This window comes from Labrus mixtus, chromosome 15 (genome assembly GCF_963584025.1).
Source record: "Labrus mixtus chromosome 15, fLabMix1.1, whole genome shotgun sequence".
Classification (NCBI taxonomy): domain Eukaryota; kingdom Metazoa; phylum Chordata; class Actinopteri; order Labriformes; family Labridae; genus Labrus; species Labrus mixtus.
In genome coordinates, this window is record NC_083626.1 from 11,768,363 (window position 1) to 11,790,176 (window position 21,814).

General features: G+C 37.2%; 1 protein-coding gene across 1 annotated transcript; it reads left to right on the forward strand.

Annotated features, from left to right (window-relative positions):
• The first annotated feature begins 3,197 nt into the window (after positions 1–3,197).
• On the forward strand, positions 3,198–7,782 carry edn3b (endothelin 3b). Its single transcript, XM_061057441.1, has 3 exons — positions 3,198–3,614; positions 3,745–3,946; positions 7,163–7,782. Exons 1-3 carry the CDS (start codon positions 3,524–3,526, stop codon positions 7,329–7,331), a joined length of 462 nt encoding a protein of 153 aa, XP_060913424.1. The 5' UTR covers positions 3,198–3,523; the 3' UTR covers positions 7,332–7,782.
• The last annotated feature ends 14,032 nt before the right edge of the window (positions 7,783–21,814 follow it).

A 21,814-nucleotide genomic window follows, 5' to 3' on the forward strand; every position in this document is an offset into this window, starting at 1 on the left:
TTTTATTGATTATGATTATGGATTTATGGCTGTATTAGAAATTGTTGCTCTTAGATTCACTTTGTCTTTTAAATTTAGAATTGTATTATTAAAAAACTTGTGAAATAATTACTGCTGAGGGCTAAAGGAATACATGACTCAATGGAGCTATGACTCTAAGTCTGCCCAGCTAAAGTGCTGAAAAGGTAACTAGGATTGTTTTTATTTTCTTTACTTAGTAAGGAGTAGTAGGCAGCTTGAACATGACTAACATGGCCTTCGTATATTTATGATGACTAACTTGCCTGACTAAACAAAAATCTGTGTTGGTGGAGCACCACATTTTCAAAATAACAAAATGTTTTTTTCAAAATATGGGTTTCTGAGTTTTACTATGGATCTCTGCTGTTTGGTGACTTTCTGTTTCAGGGGGGCGATTGAATCAAGAGTAACTCTCAGCGAATCCACAACACTCTCAACAAACTGATCCGGCTGATGGACTTATATTTTAATTTTAAGAGTTGTCAACTGGGTTAAAACATGGTAGTGAATTAAAAGTAGCTGGAATAACTTCTTTAAATTTAGCTACAGCAATATCAGATCATTTAGAGAGAATGTTTTTATTACGCAGAATTAAGTCTCATAGGAAGAATTCCAACATTTTTCGGAAACGATCTTGTAGAAGAGGATTTTCTGGGAAAACTGTTAAGTTATTGAATTCAAGGCTAGAATAAAGTAAACAAACATACTCATCGTTTTAACCACACCCAGGTGGTTAAAACGACGAGTATGTTTTTTTGAACCCTGGGTTAAGCCTATAGAATGTAATGACATAAAAGCTGTGCAAAGGCTATCAGCATCCACATGAATATTAAAGTCACCTACAAAAAATATTGTATCAGTGCTGAGGACTACATTTTATTTAAAAAAAATCAGCAAATTCAGATATATATTCAGAATAGAAACCAGGACACATTGCGCAAAGCCATATCAAAACAAGAAAACACAATGGTTGGTACAGGCTGGAAGTAACACTGTTTCGACCTCCTTCAGTGAGGCAAATAACAACCAAATGGGCTGCTCAGTAGGGCACCTTTACCTACCACCACAGCAGGTCACCAATCTGTGGGTTGATACATGTGAGTTTGCAGTAAAATTGACGTGTCCTGATTTGGAGTTCTGAAAATATGGTCACCCTGCCTGCACCTGTTACATCTGCTTACTGCTGCTACAAACAATGGATTTGGATCAGTGGATTTGCATCACAAAATCAGAAACCCTCGACTCAAAAGCTAGAAATAAAATATGCATTTTATACATTTAAAATTTTCGGTATGGAGGACTAAACATCTAAAAATGCAGTGCTTCAAAAACAGCAGTAGTAAGAAACAAATCAAAATGAACATTTAGCTCTATTGAAAGCTAGATAACTAGCATAGCACAACACAAGAAGCAGCGGAAAACAGAAAGCAACCCAATACGCGCATCATAGAATGCCAAGCAGCTGTGTCTCAATTTCATTGATTGTGATATTTAAGAGACCACTCAGATTGCTAGCTGAATATAAAACATGCTTATACCTCTGGGTGGTCCTTCAAAATACATGATTAATTTAAGTAGCAATTTCCTTGTCATATTTGTAAACATTGCACTTCTATAACTTAGAATAATTATTAATCCAACTGTGATCTGTTGTCAACATGAAGGTTAATGGCAGAATCACATGTAACACTTAATATGTGGTTTACCGCCTTAATTCTGAACATAAGTTTTCAATTCAAAATCTTGAGGATAAATATTGTTGACTGTGCTCTCCAATAGTCAAAACCACAGCTTAGGAGAACCACATCATATTGGTATTGACACAATGAAGATTCCCCAGAGATGAAAGACAGGCTTTATTGGATACACTACCTGCAGGCAGGATTCATTGAGAGATTTTCCTTGATTATTTTTTAAAGTATATGAAATCATTGCTGTGTTCTTTGTTTATTATTGATGTTTTAAGTATAGACTGCCTGAAAAGGTTCTGGCTCCCCCTGTTGGGATGCATTTTATGTGCAGCTTGCAGTCACCTATAATTAAACCCAGCTGTACATTAATTATGAAACTGCCAGAACTCCAGCTGAGGAAGGGTGTCTTTCTCTAGACAACATGATAACTTAATATTATTAATTGCAGTCAGTCTTAATGTATTATTCATGGTAACTTTGCATATAATTTCTCTATATTTTATTAAAATATGAACATTGACTTGAGCTAGTTTTTGTAAACTCTTTACGTAGCCTATAGCAATACCAATAACAGACAAAGTGTTACCTCAAATGGACTGTGGAGGGAAAACATAATTCCTGTGTGTTAGCAGCACTGTATGAAAGGCCTGGAGGTATGTTGGTCTAAACTGGTAGGAATATAAACTTCAAAACAGTCACTTTACAAAGTGACTAAAGTAAAAATGGATTGCTGCTCTGGGCTGGGAAACTATTGCTCGAATTAATTCTCAGAAACTATTGGCTTGTTTAAAGAACATCATCTATTAGAGCTTCTCCCTAGTACCTCCTCTTGGAGGCATGCCCAGCCTTTGAGCAAGTTGCGATAGTCTCTGCTGTGGTTCTTTTGTAACACAGAGGTGTTTACATGTAGAGGAAGGATTTTCTTCCCATACATTTGGAGTGTCTAGTTTAATTATAACGTATGTGTAAATAAAAAAATTAAATTAAATTAAAAGAAGAAGAAGCAATAGAAAAGAAGATGAGTTGTTAACATGGACATACAGGGAACTCTATGAAACAACTTATAGGCATGAATCTGTTTTGCCTGCAGGGCAGCATTGGAAACAGTTTTATGTTTTCACCATTTAAAAGACACCCTAGAGGGCTCATTGTCATGATGTTTATTTTACACTTGGCTACTAGGCCAAGGGAAACTATATTTTATCATATATTATCTAACACTGAGCATGAAAAAGGCATGTTTGCAGTGTTTTTGCACCCAGGGAGCACAGTGGGTGTATATCCTGCATGTGCCTGTTGCAACTGTTAGTGTGAGATTTCGATTCAGTTGGATTAATTAGCAGTAGATGAGTGGCCCAGGGGCCAATGCATTATCTTTACTCATGACAAGTGTCATTTCATGCACCAACAGGAACTCATACCTGTGAGTAGTGCTGCTATGAGAGGTGTGGGCGTGTACCCGAGATACTCCAAATCCCTGCACATTTGATTGGAGCTCCTGAGTAGGCAAAGACTTTGAGAGCATCGTTGCTCCGATTTTGCTCCAAATTTCAACCCAACGCGGCGCACGTAACAGTAAAGAGCAATTAGGCTGTTGAAACAAATCCTCTCAAATCAGTGCGCAAATTACAAGTTGGATTTATGACATGAACCTGCGAGGATTTATGCGACTAACAAACTCCGATTCGTTTATTTGACGTCTGGATCATTTAAGATGGACTTCACTGGGACATCTATATTGAAGTTCATGGATTTTCAGTCGATGTTAGAGGGAGATTAAGCTGACACGTGCGCTGCATCTTCATCAGGCTATGATTCTGGGATTGTCTGGAATGGCAAGGATACTACCCATCCTCGCGAGATTCATTCTCTTGGAAATACTTGCATTGATTTTCTTTCAAGGTAGGCTGCATTTGAAGCATGTAAGCTGCAACAGTCTTTTACGCATTTTAACGTAGGCTGTTCATATGTTACGCATTTTTTTTCCTTCATGAAATAGCTTAATTTTGACATGTATTTTGTGCAATATAAGGTGTTTTGACATCCTATGTCAACCCCGGAGCTTTCCCATTCTCCGGCAAAGTGTCTGACTCCGGAGGACCAGCGGGTTCACACCTGGCTGAAGCAGCTACAGGAGCAAAGTCCAGACCCAAGCGCTGCACTTGTTATTCCTACAAGGATAAAGAGTGCGTCTACTACTGCCACTTGGATATCATCTGGATCAACACTCCCGAGTAAGACGTGGTTTTTTTTTTTCATAATGAGAGCCTTAATAAATCTTCCAAACTAAGAAATAAAACCCACCAACAGGATATAATTTGTTTTTGCAGTAGCACGGAATGACAGTTCATAAACTTCTTTGGACTTGCATATCTGCTCATCTTTTGCCAGTGTCGACAGATGGTGTAACGCTAACCAATTAAAAATCAGAAACTCAGACTGCAGCGTTGTATTGGCCTGACTGGAGTCGGAGCTGCGTACTAACACAAAACATTGTAACAAGTCACACCCGTGAAGTGCTGCCTGCAGCGTAATGGCGCTAGACGCAATAGCGGTTCAAGTGAGGGCAAGCCCAACAAAAACTTAAACCCAGTGCAAGGTCAAATTTTGACATCAGGGAGGTGGAAGTTATTGCTGCTCAAGTTAACATCCCCTGCTAATTTCACCATCCTCTGATTGACCATCATCTGTATCATTGTGTTAGTACCACGAAAGAGATGGTCAATGTTGTTTTATTTCAAGTTTAGGTTACAAATTAGTGTTATTCTAATAAGAACACTTTTTAAATACTTACGCGTCTCCTGAGTCGAGCAGGTATCATGTAGACCCAATGAGTGACAGCTTGATGTCTTCATCAGCATTCTGATGCATGCTCAAATCAAGTCTTTTCTCTAAGGGCTCATAAATTTGTCAGGCTGACATGAAGAAAAATCTCCAGCGGAGCCTCATTACTGTACCAGTTGATATGAGAAGATTTGATATGTGTGTGTAACTCCACTGAGATTAATTGACAAAGTATGAGGGATACCCAACAGTTGTAACATTCAATGAATGAACTTGAGCTTGTATAGCGCATTTCTAGTCTTCTGACTACTCAAAGCACTTTTACACTGCGTGTCACACTTACCCATTCACACACTGATGGCAGTGGTTGCTGTGTACATTACAAGAAACTAAGACCAAGCAGCGGGAGCAACGCACATGTACAGTAGCTGCAGGGATCGCTGGGGATCGAACCCGCAACTTTCTGGTTGAGAGATGGCAACTCTACCGCCCCAGTGCAGAAGCTGTGAAGCCAAATGGACAGAGATCACACGGAATATGTCATGCAACTCTTATATCCTACTTGGTCTGGCAAAGATAAGCCACTTTCCTTCATGGTGGACATGACTGAATTATTGTGCTCATGTCTTTGATTTGTTTAAAGGGACTTTACTGGTAATCAAACTACTTTAGTTCTGTGATGTTCATTTGATTTATTTTGCAGTTTTTAGTCTACTAAAACTAAAGGAATTCATTATGATGAACTAACATTACTCACATTGATGGATTTATATTGATTTGATTGATTGACAACATTTTAATCAGTCATGTGTATGTTTTTATTTATATAGCATCAAATCACAACAAAGGTTATCTTGTGATATTTTGCATAAAGACCAGCTGTAGATGATGCTCTTTGTCATATTTTTTTGGGGAGTGAGAGAGTGGGGAGTTACATGAGGGTAAGGACCCACAGGTGGGATTCGAACCTGCTTGGAGGACTACAGCCTCCATACATGGGGCGCGCGCACTAACCACTGCACCACCAGCGCTCTTTGTGATACTTCAACAGTATTGTTATAACTATGATATTGTTTGTAACAGGGACCAAACATTAATCCACCAAGCACTTGCACAAAGTGGCAGGGAAAACGTCCTTACCAACAGAAAGCTCAAGAAGAAGACTCGTTGGTATGCAGCAATCTGCTGCCACTAAATGGGCGAAGAAGAAAGGTAGAGAAAGAGAGACAGGCAAGAATTGTTTTATTACATGGACAAACACAGAGTAAGGTGATATAAAGATGGCATTATGGAGGAGTCAATCTCAGAATTTACCCGTCAGATCACGATATATGCGCCTCAGAGAGTGGTGGACAATTTGTCAGGGTTTAGCAGCACTTTCACCCAAATATTTGTTCAAATATATTAATTATAATGATTGATGATTAATTATAGCTAATTTGTCAATAGATGACTGCTGATGGGTTCCTGGATTGCGTTACGATGGATTGTGTCCCACCGCTATTGTTCTTCACATGGACTGGTCTCCTGCGTACAGCCAATGCTAGCTAATGCTTGTGGATGGTACTCATACCACAGAGTTCAGATGACTCATGATAACAAAGTCGGGTTCCGTTCCAACAGATTCTACGTCTTCGTGGAGAGATTATGGCGGAGGTGATTTAGTACAGCGTTCCTGCCACCCTCAAACACAGTCATTTTAAGATCACCTACAGCCTGAGGCCTGTCCTGATCAGAGGGCCACACTCTGCTTCCATGAGTTTGCTTTGCGTGTGATAGACCAATGATCAGTGAACATTACCAGCTGGCATGCTTGCAGAAAAGTAGCCGTTGTTCATAATTTGAGCCTACACAGTGTTTTCAACTTTTGATCCAGCATACCACATTTGTTACTAAAATATATTCACCAACACCTTTTTTTTTGTTTTCTTCTGTCTGTTTTGCCACCTCTTTTAACCGCATATTAAATCCTTGGCAAGACTGTAGGAAAGCATTCTTTCTTTTTCTGTCTTCTTGTTCCAAGACTGCTTTGGGCTGTTTCAGGTAAACAGGGAACTTCATTACTGCTTAGCAAGTTGGGACAAATTGACATAGTTTAAAGACTGATAGGGATATGGACTTATACCACAACATTAGAAAGAAAAAAAGCTTGAGAGTGCTTTCAAAATGTCAAAAGTGCATTGTGATAGAAAATAAAGTCACAAAACTGGCTGTGAATTCTTTAAAATCCAGGGACATACGGTACATTTTTAGTATGGAACGCATACAAAGGCAGTGATCTTTATTGCCTCCTTAAAGACCCTTTTGTTCTACAACTTGAGAAAATAGCCCCCAGCTGATGTCAGTATTTACAGACCTCTGTCATACATGAAGACAGTAATCTTACTAATGGCAGCTACTTTACACTGAACAGGAAAAAGTTTGAAAGGTTTTTTACCCCCAGGAGACAGGTTGAACTGTAAAGCACATTGTAGGTTTCAATTTGCATCCTTCCTTATGAATGTTTTTTATTGAAATCTAAACTGCTCTAAACACGTGATGTTGTCAGTCCACATTCTTTCTCATGAAAAATGGAAGAGTAGTGTCCATGTTTGACCCTTGATGATGTGATTTATAGCCTATTTTCACACTAGCTGAAAAGGTTTGTGTCTGTTTTTACTTTTCAGACGCACGGTTCCATATGGAATGTCGAGCTACAGAGGACAACAACGAATCAGACGTGATGTTGGAGGAAAAGCAGCTGAACACAAAGGGGCAAAGGCTCAGCGCTGCATTTGTATTTCGCCTGACTCAGACCCTCAGTGCAATGATTTTTGTCTGTCAAGGTCAGACTAATGCTTGCATTTATTGAATCCTTTCAACTCTGTTTTCTTAGTTGGTATTTCATACCATCCTACCATTTAGCTTACAATGCTGTTTGTAATGTAAAACATTATTCATGGGCAGTTTTGGGTACTTTGTGTCGTTCCATCTAAATGCAGTTAATTGGTTTATAAAAGAAAAAAAAAGCTGTACATTACATTATACATTAATGTAGAATACAATTGTTAATATTTGAGTTTATTCAAATAATTTTAAACTTCTTTCATAAGGCTATAACAATTCAACAGTTGTAGCCTCCACTGTCATGAAAATGATTTTTGAAGTAGGTATCATCAATCTTGTGATTAAAATAGTGAAAAGCAAATCCACAGAAATTGATTATCAGGAGACGGAGGATTAATGTGGTGTAATAAAGCGTGCAGCAAGTAGGACTTCTCCATCCAATGACATACTGAGACTCTAAACAAAGAAACATGTGTTGCTCCCTTTCAACGACTGTGAAGTTATAAATATCATGGATTATATTTTTGTCTGCTTGTTATTACCCACCTCTTGTCAATGTTATATAGCTGTCTGCTTTGTGAAGTCTTATCCACTTAAAAAAAGTAAAAACTTAATTCACACATCTTAATATTACAATTAAACAAAAATATCACTCTATTCTGACTTATGCATATACTTTGAAAAAAAGGCAACTCTCTTGTTAATTAGTCCAAAGAAGTAAACTTATCAACACATTAGTCAATTTTTTTTCTTTTGCCTATTGTTTATTATTTATTTATAGCCAGTACATAAGGTCTGAAGATAGCACATAAAATAGTTTACTATACTTTAACAAATAATCCCCCCTCTACAAAAAAAATCATGTATTAGCATTAACATTAGTACTTTGAGATTTTTTTGCAAAAATGTAAAATGCATTATAAATTAAATGTAGGCCTATTATTATTATTATTATTATTATTATTATTATTATTATTATTATTATTATTATTATTATTATTATTATTATTATATACCTATCAATACCTATTAAATCCTGAGATTTCAAACTTTGCAGGGTTTTACTCCTTATCAGTGTGCAGTCATGTTTAAAAGGTCAGTGTCTTAAAAGGGGCCACCCACCTATATCTCAGATCATGTTTGATTTCCCCATAGAGAAAATAGAAAGAAACCGACCCAAGTGATGTCATCAGAGATATCTTGCCTTGGGCTGAGAGATTACAAAGAGAGGTGCAGATAGCATATGTCCTTTTGGTTTCATTGTTCGAAATGTAGTTCGGATTTTTATAAATTTGAGCTATACAAAGAAAAAGTAATTTTAAAATTAACAAATTTTAATCATTTTGTGTGATTTTCCTGGCTTCATCATTGTGTTATACTTAAACACTTAAAGGGCCCTTTAACTTGCTAATTACATGTGGAATGTTTTCTTCACAGCTCCCTTCAGAAAGTGCCAATCAAGAGTCACAGAGTCCCTGGTCCTGGATGACAGTCTGCACTCTATCTTCATTAGCTGTTTTCCTTGCGGGGAATGGATCCTTCCCTCCACTTTGGGCCCTTCACTCTCTGTTTGACACTCTTGCCTCTGTCGGCATGTTCACATTTAAGGAAAGAGTTTGGGAGTTGTACTATTCCTCAGCATCATAACCTTTGGAGCAAGTTCTATCAGGCTGAATGATTTCAAGAACTCGAAATTGATGCATATCCTCGGTGATGATCCGCCTTTTGTTGAACAGCATGAGGATAACTTTTGCCATAGAATATTAACCATTGACCTTGCTTCTGTCAAGACTGATCAGACGAACCCTTCATCTACATCTGGTAACAGAGGGTTGTGGACGACATCTGACTCCCTTTTTAAAAGCAACAAGATCAGCGTATATCAGTCTATAGGGGACAACAAAGATATTTCAAAAGTTGGAAACCATAAATTTTCGATCAGAGCCATGATGGATGGAAATTGTAGAACATTGACTTTTTAAACACATGAGAACATAAGAAGATAAGAAGAAAAGTTTTTAACCACCTGTGCCGTGGGGGCATATTACTGAGCTATGGTTTATGAGCCCATATGGTCAGTCTGGAAGACATAAATAACCTGACAGTTTGCATATTTGATTTTTATTTCAGAAATGCTATATCCTTTGTGCTCTTTGTAACTACCTTAAGTAGTAGTATATTCATTATTCTGTTAAATCAACACCACTGGCTAAAATCTGTTCTCAACCATTCATTTTTTGTCTAACCTAAAATAATCCAAAAACTGACAGTTCCCCTGGGAAAAATCATATCCTTAAACTGTCTTTTTTTCTTCTTCTGCTTGACGCTGTGGATTACTGATATTATAACAAGTAAGTCCGATGATAATAATTTTTTAATTGTTGAAAAATCTCAAGAAATTACCAAAAAATTTAAATGAGTTGGTTGTATTTGCAAATATTGCCTGTTTAGTCACAGCTTTAGCAAGTAAGTTAGTTTTTGTATAAGATGAAACTAAAGTTTGTGTGACAATAGAAATGACTGGTGGTGGAATGCCATACAATTAGGGACATTAATAATTTTAAGAGACAACCAGTAAGTTTTGGTCTTGTTGTAGGATTTTTTCACTCTATGAATGCCGGTTTTATCTTTTAAGTAAATAGCTTGATAGAGAGCTATGGTCTTGCAAATCTCATTATCCTGGTCAGTATATTGGGTTCAAGAATACAATTTAAAGTAGTTTGCCCGAGGTGTAAAATGACTGTGGTTAAAGCATGTCAAATTCCATAAAGCTACACTACAAATAGAGTTTAATTGATAAAATAACTTGCTGCAATCACACAAATACATAACAGTTTTGTGATTGTGTTACTTGCTTCTGGGGCCATTCCTGCATTACCACTGAACAGTGTTTGAATCATTTGAGTTTTTATTGGCCTCCACTTATCTGTCTCACTATCCACATTATCAAAAAGCTCTTCTGACTGCCACTGAACAAACAATATTTATATTAAAATGTTGGCACCTTACATAATATAGTGGTGACCACTTGTACGTTTTCCTTTCACCATTTTCCAATGGTGGGCATTTTCCTTTGATATAACTGTGAGGGAGGCCCAAATGCTGGTATGACGCCATAATGCGGTCTCTTTAGAAACAGCAAAGGGATCTAAAGGAATCTGGCAATCATTATCATTTCATCATTCCATGGTTGATAAGCAACTGAAAAGACAATAGACTGAGGCTCAACAGGCCATTTCTCAAGCTAAAACAAGAGATTTTCTAACCCATGTCCTGCCAATGCAGCTAAAACCAATTTTACTATTAGATAGAAAGTGGCTGAAAGCCAACATTACCAATTAAAAGTGCTGTATAACATGATTGTAAAAGTGTAGATATCAAGCTAACGCTAATATTGGTAAGAAAGTGCTTGCTGACATTTCTCTGGTAGCTCAGAGGTGATGTTTCAACAAAAATAGATAAATAAGTTTACGTATTTTCTAGTTTACTGTACAGCACTTTAAAAAGAAAATTTAGGAATTAAACCACTTCCAAGCTAACACTATTATACTGTAAGTATGAAAAGGTTAATAGTGAAAAGTAAAATTATGGCTGCAATAATAGACGTAAATAAGGAGGTGGTTGAACGCTAATAACCTTAACCTTGGTGTATATTTTCACACTTTAAGTCTGCCTTCCCTCTGGTATTGTAGAACCTTTTAAAAAGGGAATGTTAGCATTATGGCACTTCCTAGCAAACAGTTTGCTAATGTGTCGTCATTTGTGTAGTTCTAACTCAAAATTTGGGTAGGCTTTTCCTGGTTATTTTAGTTGCAGGAAGCCAAGAAATTATTATGGTCTGTCAGATTTCCTACATTTATTTGACTAGATAATGATGCTGTATAAAATTACAAGGGTTGTACAAGCTTGTGAGGGGAAAAACAATGAAGATAGAGTTTAATCCGAGGAGGTGTTTTTGGGTAATGCTGCACCCCAAGAGTGTCAGAACCTTTCCAGCATGCTCTGAAGATTTTCCTGAATAACAGAATCTACAATTTCTGTATTTTAATAATTTGCCCAATTGCCAAGAATTAATTAATTAATATTCTCCACAATCATTGTTAAATAAATGATTGATTGTGGTTAAATTAAAGTACTGTAAAAGAGATTTCCATCTGACTTATTATGAGCATACTGAAGCTTGTTTTACAGTTTACATTCACACTCTGTTTCTAATTTTGACCAGTTATTTTGTGGCTTTGTCTTTCCTGACCAAGCTAATAAAAATGTGTCAATAACTTTTTTTCCCTGATAGTTCAGTAAAGCAACCAGTTTTCCAAATCATCAGTGCCTTTCAAAATATGTATAGTGTGTATATTGTGTACAAGATTTGTGTTGGTTTATTTGCATTTATTGGGATCATTTTTGACAAGCTACATCCTAATGTTATAGTATTTTTTGTCAATGTTGGAAGTTTGTATAATTGACATAGGAGAGAAATAAAAAAAGGTTAAAATGAATACATTATTAAAAAAATATTAAAGAATCAGATTTGATTTAAATGTTCAATAGTATAGCAAAAAAACATTGAGCACATGACTTCATTCATTTTTTTACACATTACAGGATACGTCAGTGATCGAATTTACACAAAAACATTCATGGCTCAATCTGTATACATTTCTATTGTTTGTATGTATGAATGCACAACTATTTGCACATTTCTAATGTTATATTTCTATATCTTAATCAATCTTTATAAAGATGAGAAATTGTAATGGATGTGGAATGGAAAGAAACAATTAAATATGCTGTTAAACAATTACTGGTAACTTACATTTTTATAAATAGTTTCCTACCACTTACAAGCTCATAGAAGTGTTAATGGTGTTTGCATGCAACTTGTTTAAACAGACATTAATAGTTGTAGCAATGGGAGTCGGAGGGGGGATCCACAGCAGCACTATGATCCAGAGGAACCTATGGGACAAGAGAGCTCAGGAGCTCCCAGGATGATATATGGTTAAGAAGAGGAAAATTTACAGATTGTGACATGCAATACTATTATGTGCAGCCAACAGGACTCGCGCTTCTCACTCATTGTAGACAGTCATGTGCTTTGAGTAGTCTGAAGACTATAAGTGCTATACAAGCTCAAGTCCATTTATCATTTACTTTACAAATGACAAATATGACACGCTTTAAACATACTGTACTCCCCTTCACATTCATTATAAAAAAGGTCATGGTTCAGAGAGACAATTACATAGGATATGTTGATGCTATACAAATAAAAATGTATTGATTGATTGATTGATATACTATTTATGCTTTATTTATGTGAAAAATGTTGCACATTCTTCCTTGAAGAATGGGTTTCGCCTGATAACTGAAGGCTCTACCTATAGTACATATAGAGATTGTAGGTACCACGAGCAGGCCTGCATTCTGGTAGCGTTGTTCTAGCGGGGTCACGGCACTATGAAGTCTGTAAGATAAGATGGTGCCTGATCATTAGGAGCGTTGTAAGTAAGAAGACATTATATAGAAGTAATATGATCTCTTTACCTAGTTGTAGTCAAATCAGAGCTGCATCATTTTGACCAGCCGAAGAGTCTTTAGAGACTTCCAAGGGGCAGCTTGATAAAAGAGAATTACAATAATCCAACCTGGAGGCTTTGTCTGCATCGTTTTACAACAGGATATGCCTGAGTTTAGATAAATTATGAAGGGGAAAAGAGGCTGTTCTTGAATTTTGTTTTATATGAGAATTGAAGGACATAAGTATCTTGATCAAACAGAACTCCCAGATTCCTGACAGTGGTGCCTAATGCCAGACTGATGCTATGTTAGGTCTTTAGAAAAAGTCTCTCTCATTTGTTTAAGGGCCGAGCACAAAAACATCAGTTTTGTCTGAGTTATGCAGCGAAAAAAGTTTGTTGGTCACCCAGGTCCTAATGTCCTTAAGGCATGCTTCTACTTTGTACCACTGATTGATGAGAGAAAATATTTCAGTTATTTGGTGTTTTCCCTGTAAAGAGAACATGAAAATATCTATTTGCTCCTTTTGTGTAGAACTTATTTGTTGACAATTTACAGCCCTGTTATATAAAGTAAACAATGACTACATAAATAAAAAATATATCTACCTTGGGAATAGTTGAGCTACTAGTCCACAGCTGGGGAGCCTTGGGGTTTATTATCTGTCAGCTGCAGTGTTCTTTTGTTCTTCCTAAACTGCTTGCTCATGGCCATCTGAAGAGTGGTCAAGTGTACTAAGGTTAACTCTATGGTTATCAACGGGTCAGACCTTTCCCATTTCCCCCCACAGAGGTTTTGACAGCCATCATATCAAGTCATAAGGATCCGTTAATCTCTCCATGCTACCTCGAATGCCATTCCATATGTTATCTTCCCATGTGGGCAAGTCAGTACCTCATACATTTTGAATGTCACTCTGTAAATTAAAACAACAGTAACTGATATTTTGTTCTGCAAATAATGACCGTCATTATTAGATCAATTGTGATTCAAACTGGGATATCTGTAGCTGAGCAAAAGTGTACAAGATATTTTTATATAGTCTGAGGGTAGCAGTGGTTGTGATGCTTTCATCAAAAGATGATAAATTAGGTATCTTGTGATCTTGTGATGATAATAGCATAGCTTTTCATGTCACGGAAAACAATAGTTATTTGGATTAAAATAATGGGTACATTTTCTTGTAAATTGTAATAAAATGTTTTTGTTTTCTTAAAAATTGAGAAACACATCCTGTTATTACAAGGAAAGGACTCTTCTACCTCTTAACTTGTTTCTTGTTATTGTGCCGTAGAATTAATATGAAACATAGAAAAAAGGTTCACATCACAGAGCTGCATGTCTGTAGTCAGACCACCTTTCCCCTCCTTAGGAAGAGCATGAGACCAAGTGGACCCCTTGAAGCTCTAATACCAGCTATCATCCAGGAATGTCCCACTAAGTCCACTTTCAATAAGCTTACCCTGAAGCCTCAGAATTAACCTTCTGATAGAGCACCAATAATATCGCTCAGAAGAAGACATGATTCCCACAGTACAGCCTGGGAAATATTTATGTGCAGACATCCTGACCACAGGACAGCAGGTTCAGGGCCCCTACCACAGCTTACAGTTCGTTATTTGGGTTCTGGTTGATTGAATGAAAGGACTTCTTGTTATATACAGTGAACACTGGATGGTACAGGTAATTTAAAGACAATAAAGGCTGCTTTGATTGGATAATTAATTCCAGACACAATAATATCATGTTGATATTTATCATCTATGCATTCTGATTATGAGTTGGGGTTTAAAGTTTGTAGCATATATGACAATCCAATATGAGTAATGCTTGGCTTACTTTGCATTAAATACTTTCTTTCTTACATCAACCAGATGCTGTTTTTCATGTACACAGAGAAAATGAAAAGGATGCATTAAAGTCCATTGTGTTTTCATTAGGAGGTAATACGGTGGCCGGTAGGGGTCAAACGCTCAGCAACTGGTGAAACGACATACATATAGAAAAACGCGCAGCATATATAGAAACGCTGCACATCCAAAAGAAAATGCAAACTACCACAACAAATGCAAGGACACAAACGCGCTGCAAAAGAAACAACCGCGCTGCAAATAGGAAAAACAACTGCATAAGCATCGAACGCGCTGCAAGTACAGAAACAAAACTTAATTCAAAACACACACAACCAGAAAACAACAGCAAACACAGAAACGCTGCAAGTTCAGCCTTAAACGGAAGTGCTCCAGGCCTGTAGGGGCGCTGTGGATCTGTTTATTTAGCCTACGGGAGAGAGTAAGAGGGACAGCTAGGATCAGAAAGTTATGTTTAGATAGGGAAGTTGACACAGGATAACTTCAATGTTACTGAAACGCGGAGATAAAGCGAGTCCGACCGGGATTTTGACATCGGGGACGAGAGCCGAGTGTGGATCTGTGGCTGTTAGCCCCGGGATGCCTGGAGCTAGTGCTAGCTCTGGGGCTATGAGCTCCAGCTGCAACTTATCCCTCTGCACCCGCTTTACCAGCCTGAAACTTTGTGCTTTCGCCATCCACGGAGTCCGTGTTGAACTCGCTACTCATCTCTTTGCTACAGTTTAACATTACTCCCTGTCATCAAACACTGACACTTCATCCACGGAGAGCCCTCTGCCCCGGGCCTGATAAGTTCAAAATCCTGGCAGACGGAAGTCCCGTAGCCTTCTTAAGCTGGGCAACGGTGCCGGTAGCCGGGCAGCCAACTTAGCAAAGCTGCCGCTTTGCGTTTTTCTAAATGTATGTCATTTCATCAGTTGCTGAGCGTTTGACCCCTACCGGCCACTGTAATGATAACCTACATCATTTTAATTTCTACTTATTCTTATTCTTCCTCTTTTTCTCAAAATTCCAATCGCAGTTGGTAAACATAAAGAGTCCTGACCACATGTTCAAGGTGACTTGGAAGAGCAAGCCAGGGTTAACAGTGGTAATAAACCCTGTCAATCCTTTGATTCATGACAAAGTGGACCACTGAAACATGGATGATAAAGATGATCTTAAAAGTCTGAGAGGTTGATTTTGGGCATTTACAGCTGTAATGGGGCCTACAACTCTACTGGGAGTACAGAAAATAACTACAGTAAATTACATTGTTGAATTTAAAAATGAACAGTGCGCTATATCTGATATGGGAAAAATATTATTATCTGCAATTCACCAACCTTAGTATTCGCAGCAGTGAACAGTTACAATGCATTCAAGCTTGGTTAAAAACCAACATTCAGGTGCAAAAAGTTGAATTTCATCTGCCAAACATGTATGGAGAAGGAAGAACCACTGGAAATGTTTTGTCATGGTTGGAAACATAACCCACCTTGTGTGCAAAGTTTGAGTTGAGATTTAATCCTCAATCATGGAGGGTTTACATTAATAAGTCTAATTCATCTTAATGGTCAAAATGTGTCTTAAATTCTTGTTTCATGTTAACAGTTTAGAGACTTGAAATGCAAAACCTGTAGTTCTAATGCCAAAGTGATTTAAAGGATTACAAAAGGGAGGAATATACTGACCTTTTTTGAACAAGGTTCAGTGTTTTTTTCTTCCTCAATAATGTAAGGTTTAATTGTGTTCATTGGAACTGTTTTTGGGCGAACATTCAATTACTACAACATGTACAGTATGTTTACACAAGTACTGCAGTTGTTAGCTGTTTGAGTCATGTGGATCACAAGTGTTTGACATGTGGATCTATATTTATGACTTTTGGGTGGTTCTGCTCTTCCCCAGATGGCACTTGAAAACACTTTGAAAGTATGTGGAACCTGTGATGTTAAGAATATCACGTTTTTGTCAGTACCCTTGAAGATGGGGGAAATATTTATTGTCCGTAACAGCTGCATATCAAACCTGCCATTTAATCTGCAGAGCTGTTGCTCTGTTAGGATGTCTGGTTCAGTTGCATGACATTCTCTTCAATATAATACTCAGTAAAATTGAAGGAAACACTTACCGCCTCAAAGTACAGTTTAGACATTTTAAGTGCCCAGTAAACATACTGGTTGTTGTTTAGATTGACTGTCAGTCAAACTAAGGTGATGTTTGGACTTTATGTAATACACATCAACAAACAGCTAGGGATCTGTCACAGCCATGTCATGCTTTTCTTTTTTTACATGACATGGGCCTTGTCCTTTGGGCGACTGTGGCTCAGTTGGTAGATGCGGTCGTCCCTCAACCAGAAAATTGGGGGTTCCATCCCCAGCTCCTGCAGCAACATGTCCGATGTGTCTTTGGGCAAGACACTTAACCATGAATTGCTTTCGCTGATTTGCTGGCGGCATATGAATGGGATTAGTTACTTCTGATGGTAACTTTACATAGCAACCTCTGCCATCAGTGTGTGAATGGGTAGGTGTGACCTGCGGTATAAAAGCATCTGAAGACTAGAAAAGCTCTATACAAGCTCAAGTCCATTTACCATTTACTTTACATTTGACAAATATGACACACTTTAATACTGTACCAGTATGTAGTGGCAATGTAGAAAACTTAAAAGTCCCAATAATTAACCTTAAGGGCTATATAAATTCTCAGACTTGACCTCACAACTACACAATATTTGGCTTATGCACAGCATGACACATCAGAATTATTCAGCTACTTGAGCTTGTTACTTGAACGTGTTTTATTTTTCATCTCATCATTGTGGTAAAGGTCTACATGTGTCAAACTAATATAAGTATGAGTAATTAAGAATTGGAAGTGAATTAATACTTAAAATAAACACACCAGGAATCTAAAATAAAGCATGTCCTCTGTACCTACAGGGTACAACATGTTCATGCACCAAGTTCCTTTGAAGGAGATGTGTTTCAGGAGATAAATGTAATTATGCCCTCGAGGCAGGAATCGGTTGAATTCTTTACCACAAAAGAAAATTATATGGAGCAAAGATTTCAAAACACCAGAGATTTAAAGCAGAGTCAGGGTTAGAGATTTAAATCTCACCTCAGGGAGGAAAGGAACATGTAAACACTGGTTTTATCAGGTATGGAATGTGTTCATTGTTCCTATCTGAGCCATCATTCATACTCACTGATCTCAACATTTAACTGTTGCCTGATGACAGTCAATTAAGCATTATGAGATTTAAGTGAATATTTAAGTGTCTCACTGCACGTTAGCCTGCCTCAGAAAGGACCAAGCATAAAAACAATTGTTTTATAAGGTAGAGCTTTTAGAGCACTGGTTTCCAACAAGGGGTCCAAGCCCTCCTTCAAAGGGTGCAGACGAGGTTGTCAAAATTAGATTTGCACATATTAACTCAAATCATGGTAACACCCTTGCTGGATAATTGATTTAAAAGTATTTTGGTAAGAGCAGGTGTGAAGGCCTATTGTGTTGGGATTTTATTGAATGAAAACACTAAAAATGTATGTTCATTTTTGACTGCAATGGGAAAAAATTAAATCTTTTTTGTGTGGGTTTCATGGGGGGGCTTAGCTAAAGGGAAAATTGAACAAACTTCTCTCACCACAATTGTGGGAAAATGGCTTTCAAGCTGTTCTTGCAAAGTGAGTTAATCCTGTTTATATTCCTCAGACATATTAAAATAGCCACATGTTGAGGTAATTAGGCCATGATGGCTATTTAAAGTTTGAGAAAATCAGAATGTTCAAACGTTTATCAAGACTCTCCTCTATACAATGTAATTATGAGATGATATATTTATCTTAGTTTGTGGATTTATTGCTGTGGTTATTAATCTTTTAGACTAATACCTTAAAACATGTCTTACATCTTAAGGAGAGCTGTGTAGAGGCAGCTATCAGTGAGTTTGCAGATGATGACCAACTGACTTCACCTTCCCCTTCCCCTTACATTCCCAGTGTATTATTCATCAAAACACAAACAAAATGGCCTGCTTTAGAGACCCAGTGTTTGGTTTGATTGTTCTGGGCTTCTGTAGAAAGTTGACGTTACAACATTGCAGAAGCGCTTTGACACTGCAGGTCACACCTACCCATTCACACACTGATGGCAGAGGTTGCTATGTAAAGTTACCATCAGAAGTAACTAATCCCATTCATATGCCGCCAGCAAATCAGCGAAAGCAATTCATGGTTAAGGCAGAGGTTGCAAGGAGCAACTTGGGGTTAAGTGTCTTGCCCAAGGACACATCAGACATGTGTCAGAAGGAGCTGGGGATTGAACCTGACGACCCTTCTACTTAGCCATGGCCACCCTTGTAAAAAAAGACTTTGGACAAACAGGAAAATTAACAATATTTAAAATTTTAGTAAAAAAAAAAACGTTTTGTGATTGTCAGAAACACTGTAGATGTAGATGCAGAAAGCAAGATATGAGCTAACAATAAACAATAAAACAGACCAACATTTTAAAAATATTTATGTGCATGTGTTGAATGTTTATTATTGGATGTATTTCTTATGAATTTAAACACTACTATGTGCCAATCAGTTTGGAAATAGTAGATCCTATCATAAAACAGAGGAAATCACAAGTTGTAGATGAACATATAACACCAGTAAGGATATCCTGATGAGTAATAATTACCAGCTTACTGTGGAAACATGTAAACTTGGTGGGGTAAAGAGACAAAATGTTCATACTTGTATAAATCAGGCTGCTTTGGATGATACATTACATTCTCATTTACTTGAAAAGACTTGTCTGTCAGAGCCCTCTTCCATGATGTGCCCACAGGGAATGAAAAGTGTGTATCAGTGCATGCTGTGGCACCACACCTGCTAAAGGTACGTGTAATTATGTCTGAGGATACCTAGAAAAGCTTAATTGCATGAATTAAGTTTTTGTTGGCCTTTGGGCTAGAGACATGATTCCTTTCAACAACTCAATTTCTTAAACTTACATCTTGTTCTGGACGCCTGACACACAGAGCATTTTGTACCATTTCACTTCAGCAGGACTGAAAAAAAAGTAACAATCTCAATTTATTCCATTTTGCCCTGCAGATTCTTAGACCATTTCACAATTTTTATGGAAGAATGTTAACAGCGATTGTGTGCGAGAGAGAGTTTTTTCCCCTCTTAACCCCAGGAGAGTAGCAAAAAGAAATGAGGTGATCCAGGCAAGGATTTTTTTCTTTTACACCATTTCAGAAGTACACTCCAGTACTTTTACATTTATTTTGAAATCCAGCACTTTGAGGATTTGATATGTGTGCCTCTCACCTCATGATTAAGATTAACATCAGAGCTGAAGCCTCATGAATGCAGATGGTTTTTATGAAACGCAGGAATACATTATGTACAATTGGTGCATGGAAATAGTCTTTGGTGATCAGTTTGTCTGGTGTTTTCTTAGAATTTAAAATAGTATGCTTAAGCAATGACTCATTGTCAACTTATTCTAAGATTTATGCTGCAATTAGATGTAACAGCATTGCACGATAAATCAGTTCACGACATGACATGTCAGGACTTTTGACTTGATTTGATTGATTTAATCAGATACCTTCCAAAGTTTCTCTCTGAGCAAAAAAAGAAAGAAAGTACAAAACCATAAATCATTTTTGCCAGCTTTCATTTTCTGCACTAGAGTCAGACACAACAAGGACATATAACCTGGTAAATTACTATTAATGATATGCCTTAAGTGCAAAGTGAATTACTTTACTTTCTCTAGCTGTTGTTATAGGGGAGCACCGTTTAAAAAAAAAACCTCTCTCTCTTTTTTGTGCAGCATAGGTATAAAGTTGAACATGATGGAAATACTCAAGTATAACTTCATGTACACAGCCTGAATGCTTTCAAGGGGAACGATCTGAAATTAGCAAGAGTGAGTTAGCTCTGCTTTACGCGACATGGTTAAAACACGTCCAATAAGATTACCGCATGTTACTCTGAGATCATTTTTCTGTCTCACAGGAAAGAAAAAAAAAAAAGTATTTTTATTCTCATAATTAATGTTCTCCTGGGAACATCTCACTCTCTGCAGTGTACCTATGGAATGTTGCTGACTTGTTTATTGTTTTATGCCCATTTACTCCCATTCAGTCTCACAGGGAATAACTGCAAAAGACACACAACTGCAAAAGAAAGGACATGCAGACGGTATGTGGAGACCTGTTTAAAGAGCAAACATATAGAGTCATCTGGCTTTGCTTCAAACAGAAACACATCTGGAGGCCGTGCCGTGCCGCAGATGTGCCGTGCAGGGACTACACAGTGCAGACTGTGAATCTCACTGTGTGACTGAAAATTTTAAGGAAAAGGAAAGATACAATGCTAGTTGTCCTTTTGTCTCGTATTAAGAATTGTTTCATTGTTGATATCTGTTAAAGATTCATAACGCATTGCATTCGTCTTCATTACTAAAAATATTTAAAGGGACATACATATGATAAATGCTTTAATTATCAATATGTTAATGCCAGAATAAGGCAGAGCGTGTTTGTAATGCGGCTCAATTGAAATCAGAAGCTATAAAGCGATTAAAATCCATAAAATATATAATCTAACTTTTGCTATATATATGTGTCCCATTCAAAAATGCTTTCCTTTTCTTGTGATACATTTTGGTTTCTTAGAACTGAGAGTTGATTTCATACAGCTTACTTCTCTAATTGGGTCCTAATAGTTTATGTAGTGAATGATGTGATTTTTTAAATTCGTCTTATTCACTATCTACAACATAATTGTCAGCCGTGGAAGAGAATCCTTTCTTTCTTTTATTTTTTCTCTCATAAAAAATAAATATTGTTTTTTATTTGCAGATGACTGAATTCTGATTTGTTTTATTATCCTATATGTCCTAAACCAAAACCATAAGGAGAATGAGGAAATAATCAATCAATCACAGGTAATTGTACTATCAAGTTTGAGAAAACAACAGTGGAAATGCAGAAAACAACACAGGACTTCTTTAGCTGTGCTCAAAGGTCAAGAGGAGGAGTTGTAGCCTAGACAGGTCACCAGTCGGTTACAGGTTTGACACCAGACACAGATGAATATT

Excerpts from the sequence above, each read along its gene's own strand:
- edn3b (XM_061057441.1), top strand. The coding sequence starts at position 3,524 with ATGATTCTGGGATTGTCTGGAATGGCAAGGATACTACCCATCCTCGCG. Across the intron at positions 3,615-3,744 it reads TGCATTGATTTTCTTTCAAG|GTGTTTTGACATCCTATGTC; the intron begins GTAGGCTGCATT and ends GTGCAATATAAG. Across the intron at positions 3,947-7,162 it reads ATCTGGATCAACACTCCCGA|ACGCACGGTTCCATATGGAA; the intron begins GTAAGACGTGGT and ends TTTACTTTTCAG.